This window comes from Dinoponera quadriceps, unplaced genomic scaffold, assembly GCF_001313825.1.
Source record: "Dinoponera quadriceps isolate SergipeBrazil2010 unplaced genomic scaffold, ASM131382v1 scaffold479, whole genome shotgun sequence".
In the NCBI taxonomy this organism is placed as follows: domain Eukaryota; kingdom Metazoa; phylum Arthropoda; class Insecta; order Hymenoptera; family Formicidae; genus Dinoponera; species Dinoponera quadriceps.
This window is the reverse complement of record NW_014554586.1, coordinates 41,930-56,758: the sequence shown is the minus strand read 5'-3', so window position 1 is coordinate 56,758 and position 14,829 is coordinate 41,930. Positions and strand designations below refer to the sequence as shown.

Genomic DNA, 14,829 nt, shown 5'->3' with positions numbered 1-14,829 from the left:
GTTATATATATGTCAATAAAAATTTCAATAAGGAAACAAGTTTAAAGAACCGAAAAAGAACCGTAATTTAAACGGTTTACCGGTACTTTCATTGTCCAGAAAACCGAAACCGGAGCCTTTATTAAATATTATAGTGAACCGGAATCGGAACCGGAGCGATATTTTCATTTATTTCTGGTTCCTGAGAGAGAGAGAGAGAGAGAGAGACATATATATAAATATATATATATATATAATATGACTAATAAAAATTGATAATATTTCAGCCCTTCGAACGGATTCCAAGAATGGTGAGTTTTCCGCTTTGGCATGATAGTAATAATACGTAAGTTGCGCAACGAAACTCTTCGCAAAATCGCACATCTCATATGTCAATCGTTGCAGTTATCATCGGATTTTCGTGCAGCTTCAGGATAGCTAGGGGCGAAAGGTACAATCCTATGCTAAAACTGAACACAAGTATGGTCTTCCGCGAAAAGGAGCGTAAATTCAAAAATATCGTAAGTGGAAAATATTTCCGTTTTACCGTAAAAGATATGGAAATAGGTCAAGCCTTTCGGGGCTGTTAAATCAGGTTCTTCTGTTCCTCCCAGTTCGAGCTTCTATTTAGGAGAAGCGTACTTGGTTCGTCTTACAAGCGAACAACGATAGACAAGTTCGAAAACGGGACCCTGAAAGTCTTCTTCAGATTGTACCTCGACCGTAGGAAGATACCGCGCTCAATCACGAATATCGAGGACACTATACAGGACATCATCGCCAAGGAAACATATTCGATATCGTCTCTCTTCAAGGACATGGAACTGGATCTCACGAGCGTGTCGGTGAAAAGTAAGTAGCTACTTCACATCTCGAGTATTGAATTTTTTCCGAAGAATTATGTCGAATCCCGTACTCGTCACAGCGTTGTTTCGCTCAACTCCGTTATTTTCTAACGGACCTTTAATTTTCATTAATTTTTTGTTCTTTAAGAAATAAACCAGGAAGGCACGTCGAAGCAGGGGCAGCAGAAGCACACGATGATCACCAAGAACGGTCTGCTGCGACCGAATAGAAACGGCAGTTTGATCACGGGTTCAAAGCCGAAGACGAAGCCCATTAGGCTCGACAGCGGCGAGCCTGACATAGACTTTAACAACATCCCGACTATCCAAGGCACCTACCGAGCGACGAAAGTTAACGTTACCGCGGAGAATTCGACGAATGGAACGGCCGAGTCTATTACTGACGTCAAGGATACCACCAAGGGAGCGCCATCGACGTTTCCCACGAAATCCACGAGCGCCACATTCAGCGAAGATCTGTCGAACGAAAGACCAGTTACGAGCGTTACGAAGGTGACCACCACGTCGAGTACCACGACTGCCCCAGGCGATCTGAACATTTTCAAAGATTTCCGCAACCCGGACCTGGAGACCTCGCCGTGGAAGCCGATTGTGCCGGCGTACGTCAACACGGAATTCAAGCTGCTGCCCGACAATCGCACGGAATCGAGCACGCGAGGCACCGTTTCCACATCGACCACCAGTGATCCTCGAGACAACGCGAAGGTGTCTGCACCTGGAACCAGCTCGACGCCGCCGGTGATGCCGGAATTGTCTTTGGAATCGCTGAACTTCCGCGACGTGCCCGGTATGAGCACCTTCGACACGGACGACGCGGATTTCCCGCGCGACAGAGTCGTGCCGAGTTCGACGGTGTCCAGGCTGGACGATGCCGGCGACCTGGAGATCGAGGTGGCCGGACAGCTGCCTCCGGAAACGTACAGCGTCCGGTTGAGGGCCTCTTCGAAACGCGATGATAATGACAAGGTAACTCCGAGTTCGGGAATCTCGGCGACTGGACAAGCGCTCGAAAATACGTCAACGAAGGAGAACACTTCGTTCAAGTGGAAGGAATCGAGCGCTACTCGACAGCCGGATGTGAAACTTGATAACTTGGCATCGACGACGACGACGACGATATGGATCGACGACATGGATTCGCGTCCCGGCGAAGAGATCGCGAGCAAGTCATCCGACACGAACGGTGTTGGCGTGGCGGTGCCTATGCTGGATGCGGAGGTCGAGCTGGAAACGAAAAATCGTTTCAGCGGCGTGCCGACGAGCAAGAACGAAGAAGAAGACGCGTTGCGCAACAGGTGAACTTATAATTCCTTCGATCTTATCTACGTTCTGTTTGGGTTCAAGTCGGCCGATTTGTTGGTTAAAAGTAACACCGAGTGAAGAATACTTGGTATTTGTAAATGTAATCATCATAACGAAAGAATTATAATCAGAAAAACCATTTGTTTAGTACATACAGGAAAATATCAGTCTATCGCCAAGAAAAGCAATATTACTCAGTTTATTTTCTTTCTTTTAAGTAATCTATTTATCTTCAACAAAGAATATTTTCTTGATCTTGACAGTCTCAAGATATGTTCATTATAAGTTTTAAGAAAGCTCATATTATCACGTACTCAAAAGAAAAATTTATGCTCTCTTTTCAAGAATATTATAAAATTTTATCGAAGAAAAATTAAGTTGAAATTATAACATGGATGTAACGTTATTAATTGGTATTTATTAAGCATCTGTCACTATAGTGTCAGTGATAATAATCTTACATGTATATTGCATGCATGTTGCTATTTTTGTGGTTAAACAAGATACACTTGGTAACGAAAATAATTTCTCTCAGTGAACGGACACTTTTGGACCCCGTAATTTTAAGGCTCCTGGTCCCTCGCTGCAGTGTCTTATTTGATAACGCCAAAAGCGAAAAAACGCATATCCTGACGCAAAATCCTGACAAAATATATTGAAACACAAGGATATGTCTATAAAACGACACTTACGATCGATTGAGCACATTTATGAAATATTCAAAAAATTTTCCTTTTACTATCACAATTAATAAATAACCGTAAAATTAATATAACATGCAACCTTCTTCACTTATCTCATGATTGTGTCACGTTAATTTTACGGCTATTCATTAATTGTTAACTCTTAAATCTATTCATTAATTGTTAACTCTTAAATGCATGAATTTTTTTTATTACTGAATTATTATTTTTTAGGTTCATAGGTAGTCTCAGAAAATGAGAAAAATATTTAAAAAAATCTGAGGTATATGTTGAGAATTGCCTTTGTGCCTTTTGGATTGTATATTTCGTTCTAAGGAAGAATTTGGTCTTCCACGTTTAGGTGTGCCTTTGATCTCGACAAAATAAATATGTTGCAAATTTGCAACACTATGCATTTAAGAGTTAAAGTAAAAGAAAAATTTTCGAAATATCTTACAAATGACCACAATCGATCACAAGTATCATTTTTACGAACATACCTTTTTACTTCAACATATTTCGTGAAAATCTTGGGCACATATCTTCTCGCTTTTAACGTCGTCAAGATGGCTGCGGAAAGAGGAATCTTAAAATCGATTTCGTCGATGTCTTCCAGTTATTAAGATCCGTTTGAAATCCTATAAACAGGAAGGTGGACGTTGACGCGCAGAGGCCGGTCTACACCAGCTACAACACTCCCGATCTGAATGGCGGTGGTCTGATAGGCTCGAGCCTGATCAGGAATTCGGCGACCATGAAGCCGTTCAGACACACGATACCCGTCGACAAGATCACGTCCGTCGTGAATTACAGCAGCGACCTTCCCATGCGCGACATATTTCTTCCGGACGTTTCCATCGTTGCTACCGATGCGGGTGAATCGTCTCGGGACAAGAGCGGGGCGTCATTAGCGAACCTGGAAAGAGTCGTCAAGGTGGAGACCTTGGTCAAAGGACAGGATCAGGGCGAGGATGCAATGATTAAGCTGCCGCATTACGCACGGATCACATCAACGGACTCGAACATCGTGCGGACAACGGACGAGCACAACGACGAGTTGCTGAGCACCACGGAAGTCTATTCGGAAGCGAAGCCGACCGCCAAGGACTCGGGAGGTAAGAAAAGCGTGTCGAGGAGGAACTCGACGTTCGTGGAGATCGACACGGTGAAGCATACGCCGAGCGAGTCGGAGGAGGCCTGGGAGTCGTCGTACGCGGGCGAGGCGGCGGTCAACGAGGACGGGCTGCAGAAAAAGGTCTACAACGATACGTTGAAGGCCTACGTGGTGGAGAACCTCGTGACGTTGGCGCCGGTCAAAAGCAATACGGGAATCGGTAGACCGGTGCGACCGCGGCCGAAGCTCGACTCGGACGACTCGGGTTTGCTGGAGCAGCTGTTCGGTGTGCGTGATTACACAGTGCACGAGAGAGACGCAGTGGAAGGCAGTACGACCGAGTCATCCACCACGGCGACTCCAGAGCGGCTGCTGTCGTCGCACGAGGCGATACAGTCCAACGAGGAAGAGCCCTCAAGCGGCAAAAACGTGATCGAACAGATTGTCGAGGTCGTGACCTCCATTAGCACCAAAGTGTCGTCCAACATCAAGGCCGATCCGATCGTGTTGAAGCTCATCGTCGGCAATTCTACCGCTCTGCCGGTCCTTCGCTCGGAGAAGACTTCCGCGTCAGACAAGGTAGAGATGTTTATTGATGTACCAAATTATCGAATATTTGATATTATTACGTGAATGAAGTATGCGATCCTTGGGCAAAAATTATTAAAATTTTTTTTTCATGCGTAACCTAGTTGAAAAAACAAAAATCTAGATAAAAAAAAAATTATGTAAAATGTGTCAATATTAATATAAATAAACAAGAAAAACGGAAAAGATTGTCGTGCGCGCGCGATATTCACAGGAATTAAAATTCCTGTCGAGAGTCTTGAGGGTTTGTGCAAACAAATGATAGTAGTTTTGCATTCAGTGGAATGTTACACGTTAGAAAAAAATAGTTTATTGATAACGAGTGTCCTGAAGATCTTCGTAATCGACAAAGTTCATGCACGCGCACTCAGCAACACTAACAAAAATTCCTGTTGACGATCTCAGTGTTCTGTGCAAGAAAAGGATACTACTTTTGTACTTTACCGGATGCCCCAGATTAGAAAAAAATAGTTGGTTCATTAGGGCTCGGAAGCTGACCGTTCACTACAAAGACGGCGCGCACGCGAACGTTCACACAAATTAAATTCCTGCTGAGAGTCCTAGTAACTTGTGAAAACAAATGACAGCACAAACTTCCAGGGGACGTTCTAAAGTTGTCTTAAAGACATCCAGAGAATGTTCTATGTTTTAAGGACGTTCATAGGACGTTCCTTGGAAATTTGTGCTGTCTGAGATTTTTATTGTACTAAAAACCAAAAAATTGTTATAAAGTTTTTTTAAGTTTTTATTAAAAATAAGAATTATTCAATATGTCGATTGTTAATTTGTTAATTTGTGTCGATATGACTTAAAAAATTGATGAATATATTCAAACACGATATTTCTTCGATATTGACATCTCTAGGACAAGGAAGAGAACAGATCGTTTGGCACGGCCGTCATCGGCACGACGGAAAAAGTAGCTCCCGCATGGAACCAAACGCGACCGTCGCTTCCGTCATCGATGAACCTGAAGACGATGCAGACATCGGACAGGAAGATATCAGCACTCGAGGAGGAGAACAGGATTCTGCTGGAGAAGCTCAAGCAACTCGCTCAGATCAGGACGAACGGCGAGTCCGTACACATCGCGAGGAACGGTTCGAGCAATGACGCGACCTCGCGACCGCTTTTGGGCGATCCCGACGCGTCTTCGCCAAACATCGATGAGCTGAAGAAGATCGCGGACATCGCGATCGGCAATGAGACTATCCTGAAGAACGCAAGCTCGGGAGTCACTCTGAGTCGCGACGGAGTGGAGATATTCACGAAGGTGTTGAACAAGCTGGAGGACCGAGCCGATACGACGCGAGCGACCTCGAAGACCGCCGCCGGTGACCGTGAGTCTTGTCAATTTCACCTTGGACTTCTTCGTGGTTCCCTCGAGCTAGGGCGAAATTTAGAGCCGGTCTGATCCATATTTCTTCGTATTTTCGCAGATAATTGCACCGGCTTCCTGTGCAGAGACGGCAAATGTCTAGACTCGAGCGCGATGTGCAACATGCTGGTGGAATGCTCCAACTCAGAGGACGAGGCCAACTGCACTTGCGCCGACTTTCTCAGGGCGCAGCTACTGTATCGCAAGATCTGCGATGGCATCGTCGACTGTTGGGACTACTCCGACGAGAGTGATTGCGGTATTGCATGATTTATTGTCGATTTAACGCTCCTGTTTCTTCACCGTAGCCACCTTGATTTTTAATGATATCGAAAGCAAGAGAACGTGTGCCTTAAAAATCTCATGGAATATGTTAAAATAAAACGATGTATTCATGAAATGATACTTGCAATCGATTGTGAGCATATAAGTAAAATATTCCGAAAAAACTTTTTTTTTTAGTTTTAATATTTTTCGATTTTTATCTTATTTTTATTCTTTTTCTACTTTTAACTTTTTATTTTATTTTTATATGTTTCTTATATTTTATTTTAATGAATAAATAGTAAAATTAACATGACGAAATAATGTCATTTTATAAACATTATTCTTTTATTCTTTTTTTCAACATATTTCGCAAGAATTTTGGACATATGTTTTTTGCTTCTGATATCATCAAAGAAGATGATTGCAGCGAGAGACTAGGAAGTTTAATATTTCAAGGATGACTTTTACTAAACTCAGATTAAAAAAATTTATAAATAATAATACAAATTTCCAATTTCCACCAATTTCCAGTTTTATAACTTGTAGTTCAACAATAATTAAAAAAATAATAATTTCTGTCTATGTTAACAAGATAGAGGAGGCAATTGACTGACAGCAATTTTAAATCATCAATTAAATTAATTAGATTAATTTTAGTGAAAGTCATCTTTAGAGTTAGATTAAATACACGAATAAAACTCGATTGAATTTAAGAAATTGCCCTCACTAGCACATTTTTGTCTTTTCCTTAATTGTACATCTGAAGGCTTAGAAGTGTTACGTCCTGGAAGAGGATGTACGTAACAAACATTGCATACTCGTGCACTCACGAGGCCTAAACGTACTTGCAGGTCTGTAGATCAGGTCAAGGTCTGGAAGGGCCTATTTACTCCGATTGCAGAACGTACGTTTGGTGGTCCTTTATTTAGGTCAAAGAACTTAATCTCTTTACTTGGGATAGGACCATGAGAGTGTTGAAAGCGGATTTCTGATTGAAATAATTGAAAGAAAATGAATGAATAAATGTAACAAATTAAGTTAAATTTGGGACGTTTCGAATAAAAGAGTTTATTAATTATACTAATAACATAATTTGCTTCTCACATGGATTAACAATAGTGATAAATTGATAAATTGATGAGAAAAGTCATTGTAAAAAATACAATATTTAAAAGATGAAACAGTTAGTTAAAGTTAAAGAATAGGAAATATAGCTTAATATCAAACGGATTTTTATAAATCAGCATTATTGGAATAATGGAAATAAAAGATGAAGATTAAAAGTAAAAGTAATCCTTATAACTTAATGTAATATGACCGAATCTGACGTAACGAGAATGTTTAACATATCGATATGGTGAGAATAACAACATTATATAATATAAAGAAGATAATAATTACGCTGTGATGTATGTGTATATTTAAAAAATAAAGTGGGATTGAAGATTGGAATGAAATTATTAAAAATCGTATATAAATATGAAATAAAGTAGGACAATTATTACAAAATACTAATGCACATATACACATGAGAACTAACATAACTATGACTGTGACGGTAACAAATGAAAAAATATAACGCAAGAAACTCTGAGACTGGGTATCTGACTTCCCGACCAACTTGATCTAGAATAGAATATGTGAACGCGTGCGATAACAAAATAGTAACTGCGATGAGCAGATTGGTAATACCGATGAAAAAGTAGCGATGAGAATGCCCGAGGGGGTAAGGAAGTCGGGTTTTTATAGGGAGAATTTTGGCAGATGACGATTATCAATGAGATTAATCAGCGTAGAAAGGAGACGTGGGAGGTTTCGCAATGGGTTTTTAAGAGGAAGGAGTACGAGATGGTGACAATCTTTGAGATGTAGGAAACAGAAATTGACCACTTCTACGAATGAGAAGAGGGACCTATGTTTTTTAGGAGAGTATCCTTCTTCGGGAGAAAAAATGGATGGAGGTTGGACGTGGCAAATCATAAGATTTTTTTAGAATGCTGGCAAATTTATAAGAGAGCACGGAAGAGGGTGAGGAAAGATGGTTGCATTTTCGCGCCTTTTTGTAAAGAGAGGGAAAAAAATGTGGCGTGATTCAAATGTGGAGGTAAGGATGAGTTGCGTCAGTTTATGACGGCAAGTTAGAACGTTGAGCGGTTTGTTTTTCTAGGATTGTATGATCTTTCCGACTCTATGGCGCAACGATAGCTAGTCGCGGCATTTTCCTTTATACCAATCGCAGACGGATGTTTTGGGAAACAACAGACGTATTTGGTGGTGCATTATTGAAATCTCATGAGCAAATTTTGGGTCTATGTTTTATGATGAACCAACATCTTTCCACGTCTGGTCGGCCTTTTTGGGCTAGGTTCCTAATCTTATTACCGTGCCGCTCGGCCAAATGTGTCTGTTTCCTAATATAAAGAGAACGAAGAGATAGTAAGATAAAAAAAATTCATTATCCGTGAAGTACGTAGGATGTAACAGAAGAATTTATATTTTTTGGCTGATTATTTGACAATATACAAACTAAACGTGTTTTATTGAAAGAAAACAGAATTTCTGATTAAAAGAACGAATTTGATTCATAAGAACTAGAAATTCTATTTTCTTCGGCCAAAACGCATTTGGCTTGTTCATTGTCAGGCAAATTTAACCAAACTTCTTCTTCCGTGTAGATTCCTGTTTTGTGAAATATTTCTGCTGTTCACAATTGTAAACTTTTCTCTTAATGAGATATATACAAGCATAATGTTTTTGTATTATTTTTCCAAAGTGAAAATTTTTTGTTTTCTCGTTTACTTATAATAATAATAATTATTATTTAAAGTCAAACCTCGATCACCTCTAACTCGAATGTTTATGGAAACAACTGACTAAAACTTTATCCGGATTTCTCTCTCTGCGTTTCTTACACTGTCTGATTTCATTTTACGACAGATTGGTGCCAGAAAGGCCAATTCGTGTGCGGTAACACGAAGTCCTGCGTCGACCCGGATAAAGTATGCGACGGTTTCAGCGATTGCGCTGGCGGCGAGGACGAGAAGAAGTGCACCGCCCTGATAGAAGACGAACCAGAGGAAGACCTGAAGGTCCTCGTCTCAACGAGGAATATTTCGACGGGCTACTCCGTCGGGTCGGAAAAACGAATTGTGAAAGTACCTCACTTCGATCAAGAAGCCGTCGAGTCGACCATCGTGGACACGACCACGCTGTATGACTTCTCCGGCGATCTACGCTCCGAGAAGCTTACGGATGAACGGAGCGATTTGTCCTCCGAGCCGGCTGATCCGGACAAGTCGACGCTTGTCAACAGAGACGTTGAGGAGAACGGTAAAGTCATGGTGTCCAGCAGAGAAATATCATCTTCGGATCGAAATAGTTTAACCTCCGGTAGCGGTTTACGCACCGAAAGCAATCATACTTTCTCGATAGCGACGGCTACCGTTTCTCGCGAGGAGATCGATAGCTACAACAATAATGGATACCTCAACGTGCGTAAAAACGGCAAATGGGGGAAGCTTTGTTTGAGCGACACGGACAGCGTTCTCCGGGAGCGGCAAACCGCCGTGTGGTCCATCGAAGACCTCGCTAAAGCCGCGTGCAAGGCCATTACGTACCAGTGAGTAAAATCGCATTCACTTCAAGAAGAGATAGAACGGCCAATAAGAACTTGATCGCGGCTGTTGTAGCGACATACCATTTTTTTTTATTTTATCGGAGTGTATAAGGTAGAAGTACCAATGTCTGGGAATTGTAACAGTTTGTCGCGTTATTTCGATCGAAGAGAAGTTTCTTAATATCATCGTAATATGCAAATCCTTCACATCCCAATTTTCTTTTTTATTTGATCCACTTCCTTTTAATTGTGAATTCATGTTAAAGTGTCTTCCTCATATTTTCTCGGGAAATTCCTTTGTGATTTTACTAGATGAAGCGAATTTATCGAGCTAAACTGACGAAATCCTCACTTGTTCGCAGAGATTACGAGACAGTGGAGAAAGTGTTGGACCAAAACCCGCCGCCAAACCGTTTCTACTATTCTCTGTCGCATAACGACAAATCGTCGGACAGAACGTCCTTGTCTTTCAAAGTGTCCGAGTGCCCAGGTCGCGAGATCCTCAAAGTGAAATGCAAGAATTTCGAGTGCGGAATAAGGAGTCAAGCGACTTCGACAGCGAGGTATTTTGGCCTCTTTGTGTTTCTCAATTCGGCGCTTCAGCGTTGAACTTTTCTTGAAAGATATTAATTTTCGATATCAATAGGTCTGTTCGTTTTCGCTGCATCGCTGAACTAGCGCAATAAGTTGCAATGAGAAAACATATACTTGTCTCGCTTCAACTTATTGCACTAGTTCAGTGATGCAGCGAAAACGAACAAATATACCTAATATTCCTAAGTGTAACAGAAAGCACGGGTATTTTAATATTTTCTTCTACAATCCCGGTGTTCATCACTCTGAAATGTATGATAATACTTCAAACGTTTACACCACCGTTTCATTGTCACCACTCGTATTGAAGCAGATCCTCCTTTTTTCGTCGTTCCAGGATTGTTGGAGGTTCCAGCAGTTCCGCAGGGAGCTGGCCATGGCAAGTCGCCTTATACAAGGATGGCAACTATCAATGCGGCGCTGCTCTCATCAATGATCGATGGATTATCTCAGCAGCGCATTGCTTCTATCAGTAAAATTTTCACTCAATGACTGATTCATCTTCACACGTAATTTAAGGATGACTTTCATAAAAAAATTTAACTAAATCTAATTGATCTAATCGATTTGGAATTGCTGTCAGTAAGGTATCAACTACTTTATCTAGCCAACGCAAATAAAAATTATTAATTTTTAGTTTATTGTTGAGCGACACAACAAAGTTACAGAACTTTTCAACAATTCTTATTATTATTCAAAGTAAATCAAATAAAAAAATTCCAAAATAATAAATCGTCAATATAAGGCTATAAAGAATAATACAATAAACTAAATTTTTATTTAGACTTAATGTGTCAAGTGAAGATTTAGTTTATTGCATTATTAGTTCTGTGCATGATTTCTTAAGGCTCAAACACAATGGAAAGAATAAAGAACAATGAAAAGAATTAAATATAGGAAATTAAGAATAAGATATTAGAAATAAGTTATCATTTTTAACAATATAATAAAAGGAAATAAAGAATAAGATATAAGAACGTTTTAAAACGAGATTACTACTTTTGCTATATATATATTTTTTTTTTCTGATGAATCTTTTTTACTGTCATCATTAACACTTTTATCATTTTCTTGATAATTATAAATTTATTCAAACTGATTTTCATTCATATATTGATGATCATTAGATTTTATTAGTCAACTACTAAGCTCTATAAGCATAAGTTATAAGGAATAGAATTTCGACAATGTTCTAATCGTAATTCCTTGTTTCTTTATAGATTGAAGCAAGGTTGTCGAAATTTAATTCTTTGTTCTTTTTTCCTTTCATTATATCTAAGCCCTATATTGACGACTTATTATTATTCATCGATTGGTTTAGTCTGAATTTGATGAAAATCTTCCTTAACGAAACAATTTAATCAAAGTCTCATTGTCACATTGTGCAGTGCGCAAAGCGATTATTGGGTGGCGAGGATCGGTGCGACTCGCAGGGAGAGTTTCCGCAGCCCTCATGAACAGCTTTTGCGATTGGATTACATATCGTTACACCCGGATTACGTTGATAACGGATTCGTAAATGACATAGCGGTGCTGAGACTCGAGCAGCCGGTTACATTCAGCGACTATGTAAGACCGGTCTGTCTTCCCGCGAATCCGGTAAATACCGGAACCGTTTGCGTCGTAACGGGATGGGGACAATTATTCGAGATCAACAGGGTATTCCGTAAGTAGAATGATTACAGTACATACAATCGGCGTCATATATGCCGTATCATTTCTTAGTTCGAAAGTTATGCTATTTTGAGCATGTTATGCATGTACGCTTAAGGTCGAAAATCGCATAAATAATTCTACATAATAGTTACAACTCAGATAGACAGAAGTACAGAATATAATATGCAAATATTTAATGTATATTTTGTATTGCCATTGCAACAGCATAACACGCTTAAAACATACTTGTTTTAAGAAGTATTCACTTATTGCGCTATATTTTTAATCAAAGTATAGACTTCTTATTACTATAATAATTCCGGATTAATTGCGTTCTCTCTCTGACAAGTTGTAAGCAGCAATATTTATGACATCAGAATATCGCCACAATTTTCACAGTATCAGATGACTTCTTTTATTTACTGAAAATTCTTGTTGTAAGAGGACGCAACTTATGCTAGTCACGATGCAGACAATATATCAAAATATGTTTATCTATATGAAATAGTATGACATATATATATGAGCTACAAAAGTTTGTAGCTCAAATAGAACCGGAGTTATAAATTTTAAAAAATGAGTCTCCAAGCCAAAAAACTCGCTATTCTCAAATTTTCGATCACTTGTATTATCGAAATTATGGGAAAAAAAATTCCTCGGACACGTATCTCTTATTTTCCGATATAGAATTCGTGAAAAAACTTTCAGCCAAATCGGAGATATGTCGGTCAATTTTCATCAAAATCCGTACGGTTTGTAAAAGAATTACCCATATACATAAATTCCGTCGTTTTGGCGTTTGGCCAATTCTTATTTCGGATTTTATAAGAAAATCGGGCCAAGGGGCGCCAGAACGTGAGGTGCGCAAAGTGTGGCCAAGTCCATATGAATCTTTGCGAGATTAGAACTACGTTTTTGCTCCGATTAATAAAGTATAAAGACAATAATTACCTGATGAATTACGTGTCTCACTAACACAGCTACTTGTATTTAACAGCGGACACATTGCAAGAAGTGGAATTACCAGTGATATCGACGGAGGATTGTCGGCGAAAAACTCTGTTCTTGCCGTTATACAGGATAACGTCGGGGATGCTCTGTGCGGGATTACGGAACGGAGAAAGGGACGCCTGCCTAGGAGACAGCGGAGGACCACTGGTGTGCTTAAACTCTGAAAATCGATATATATTGCAAGGTAACATCTATTAAATGTATCTATTTAAGCTATTATCTATTGTCTATTAAGATAATTAAATGTTTTAAACTGTTATTTGATAATATTTCTAAATATTAAAATTGTAGTATAGAAATATTATTGTTAATGTAAGCAAGAAATCTTTATCACAACGTTATTACAATGATATTTTATAACTTGTAACGTTTTCAAATATGTAGTTTTTAATATTAGATATAATGTCATCGTTAACGATATTTGATGGAAACATTAAAAATAATATTTCTACGCTATAATTTTAATATTTAGAAATATTATATTATCAAGTAATAATTTGAAAACATTTATAAAATATTATGTCAAAATGTTTATAAAATCCACATAAAATCAATGTTTCAAACAATTGATCTAATGTTTCACGCTTACTAGATAACACTTATTAAAAACGATTAATATCGTATTTTATGCATAATAAAATTAATATTTGTAATAAAATTAATATAAATATACATAATATATAAATATAGAAAATAATATCTTATTAGACGAAATGGAGGACATATGTAAATTTTTAATTTGAGAGAAATAAATTTTTCTCACAGGTATCACGTCTAACGGTTACGGATGCGGACGACGTGAACGACCTGGCGTTTACACGAAGATCTTTCATTTCCTTGACTATATCGACAGTGTTGTCATGCAGAAGGATATCCGACCGTCCACGGTAGCATTTTGCAAAGGCCATAGATGCCCTCTCGGCGAGTGCTTGCCGAAATCACGCGTTTGCAATGGATTTCTAGAATGCTCGGACGGTAGCGACGAGCGAGATTGCCCCGCCACTTCGCGATAATTACAAGACTGACACGATGTATATCGTATGTAATAAAAGCGCGAACGCGACTTACTTAGACAACGACGACGAGTGATCCGATAAATATGTATAGTCTTATTAAGGTTGAGAAGATGTGATAGACGGTTCCTTCTATCTAAAAACATATGTTGATTGATGAGACAACGCGCATGCGCAGCGTAAAAGTAGAGTGAATCTCAAGTACATTAAGTAGCGAAGCTAGACAGAGACTTTGTTGCGTGCGATCCTTCCTCTTAGATTACTCCATAAATGCGTCAAACAACAGCATTCTCTCGTTTCCAGGTTATTTATATAGGTTCGAAAGCAAGGTCGAAAGCAAGGTGCGGAAAATAATGAAATAATCTAGTTCCTTGATTGAAAGTCGAATAATGTTATCTCTCGATTGAAACGTCGCGATTCTTTGCGTCACGATATTGGGATCAGTTACTCCGGTCGACAGACAAGCAACATTTATCGTTGCTGTATAGACTTCCAACCAAGTCTTTCATTCGCATCAATTAGCTAAGCTTGATAGAACATGAGTTTAAGCCGCAACATAAGAAAACACGACTTGTTCTCGGTAGCATGTGTATATATATTCAACGTGAAATTATAATGTAAAAATTGATCACGCGAGAAAACGCGATGTGACACGATAAATACATTTCTTTTGTAAAAATTGTATCTTTTTATTGCACCAATTTTACGATCGGACGAACGACGCCGTAGTTAAGCTACAGTCGCGGTGTATATGTGACAGCT

At 39.2% G+C, this 14,829-nt stretch overlaps 1 protein-coding gene across 1 annotated transcript; it reads left to right on the top strand.

The window, feature by feature from the left end:
• Window positions 1–274: 274 nt before the first annotated feature.
• Window positions 275–14,711, top strand: LOC106752251. Its single transcript, XM_014633819.1, has 13 exons — window positions 275–290; window positions 385–500; window positions 594–831; window positions 973–2,140; window positions 3,479–4,523; window positions 5,398–5,872; window positions 5,972–6,169; window positions 9,115–9,796; window positions 10,156–10,356; window positions 10,725–10,859; window positions 11,776–12,053; window positions 13,041–13,238; window positions 13,820–14,711. The coding sequence occupies exons 2-13, from the start codon at window positions 441–443 to the stop codon at window positions 14,065–14,067; spliced, it is 4,926 nt and encodes a 1,641-aa protein (XP_014489305.1). The 5' UTR covers window positions 275–290; window positions 385–440; the 3' UTR covers window positions 14,068–14,711.
• Window positions 14,712–14,829: the final 118 nt, after the last annotated feature.

Bases quoted from the DNA above. Each gene is read 5' to 3' on its own strand.
- LOC106752251 (XM_014633819.1), top strand. From the start codon at position 441: ATGCTAAAACTGAACACAAGTATGGTCTTCCGCGAAAAGGAGCGTAAA. The intron at 6,170-9,114 runs GTATTGCATGAT...ATTTTACGACAG, and splicing joins CTCCGACGAGAGTGATTGCG to ATTGGTGCCAGAAAGGCCAA. The intron at 12,054-13,040 runs GTAAGTAGAATG...TGTATTTAACAG, and splicing joins CGAGATCAACAGGGTATTCC to CGGACACATTGCAAGAAGTG.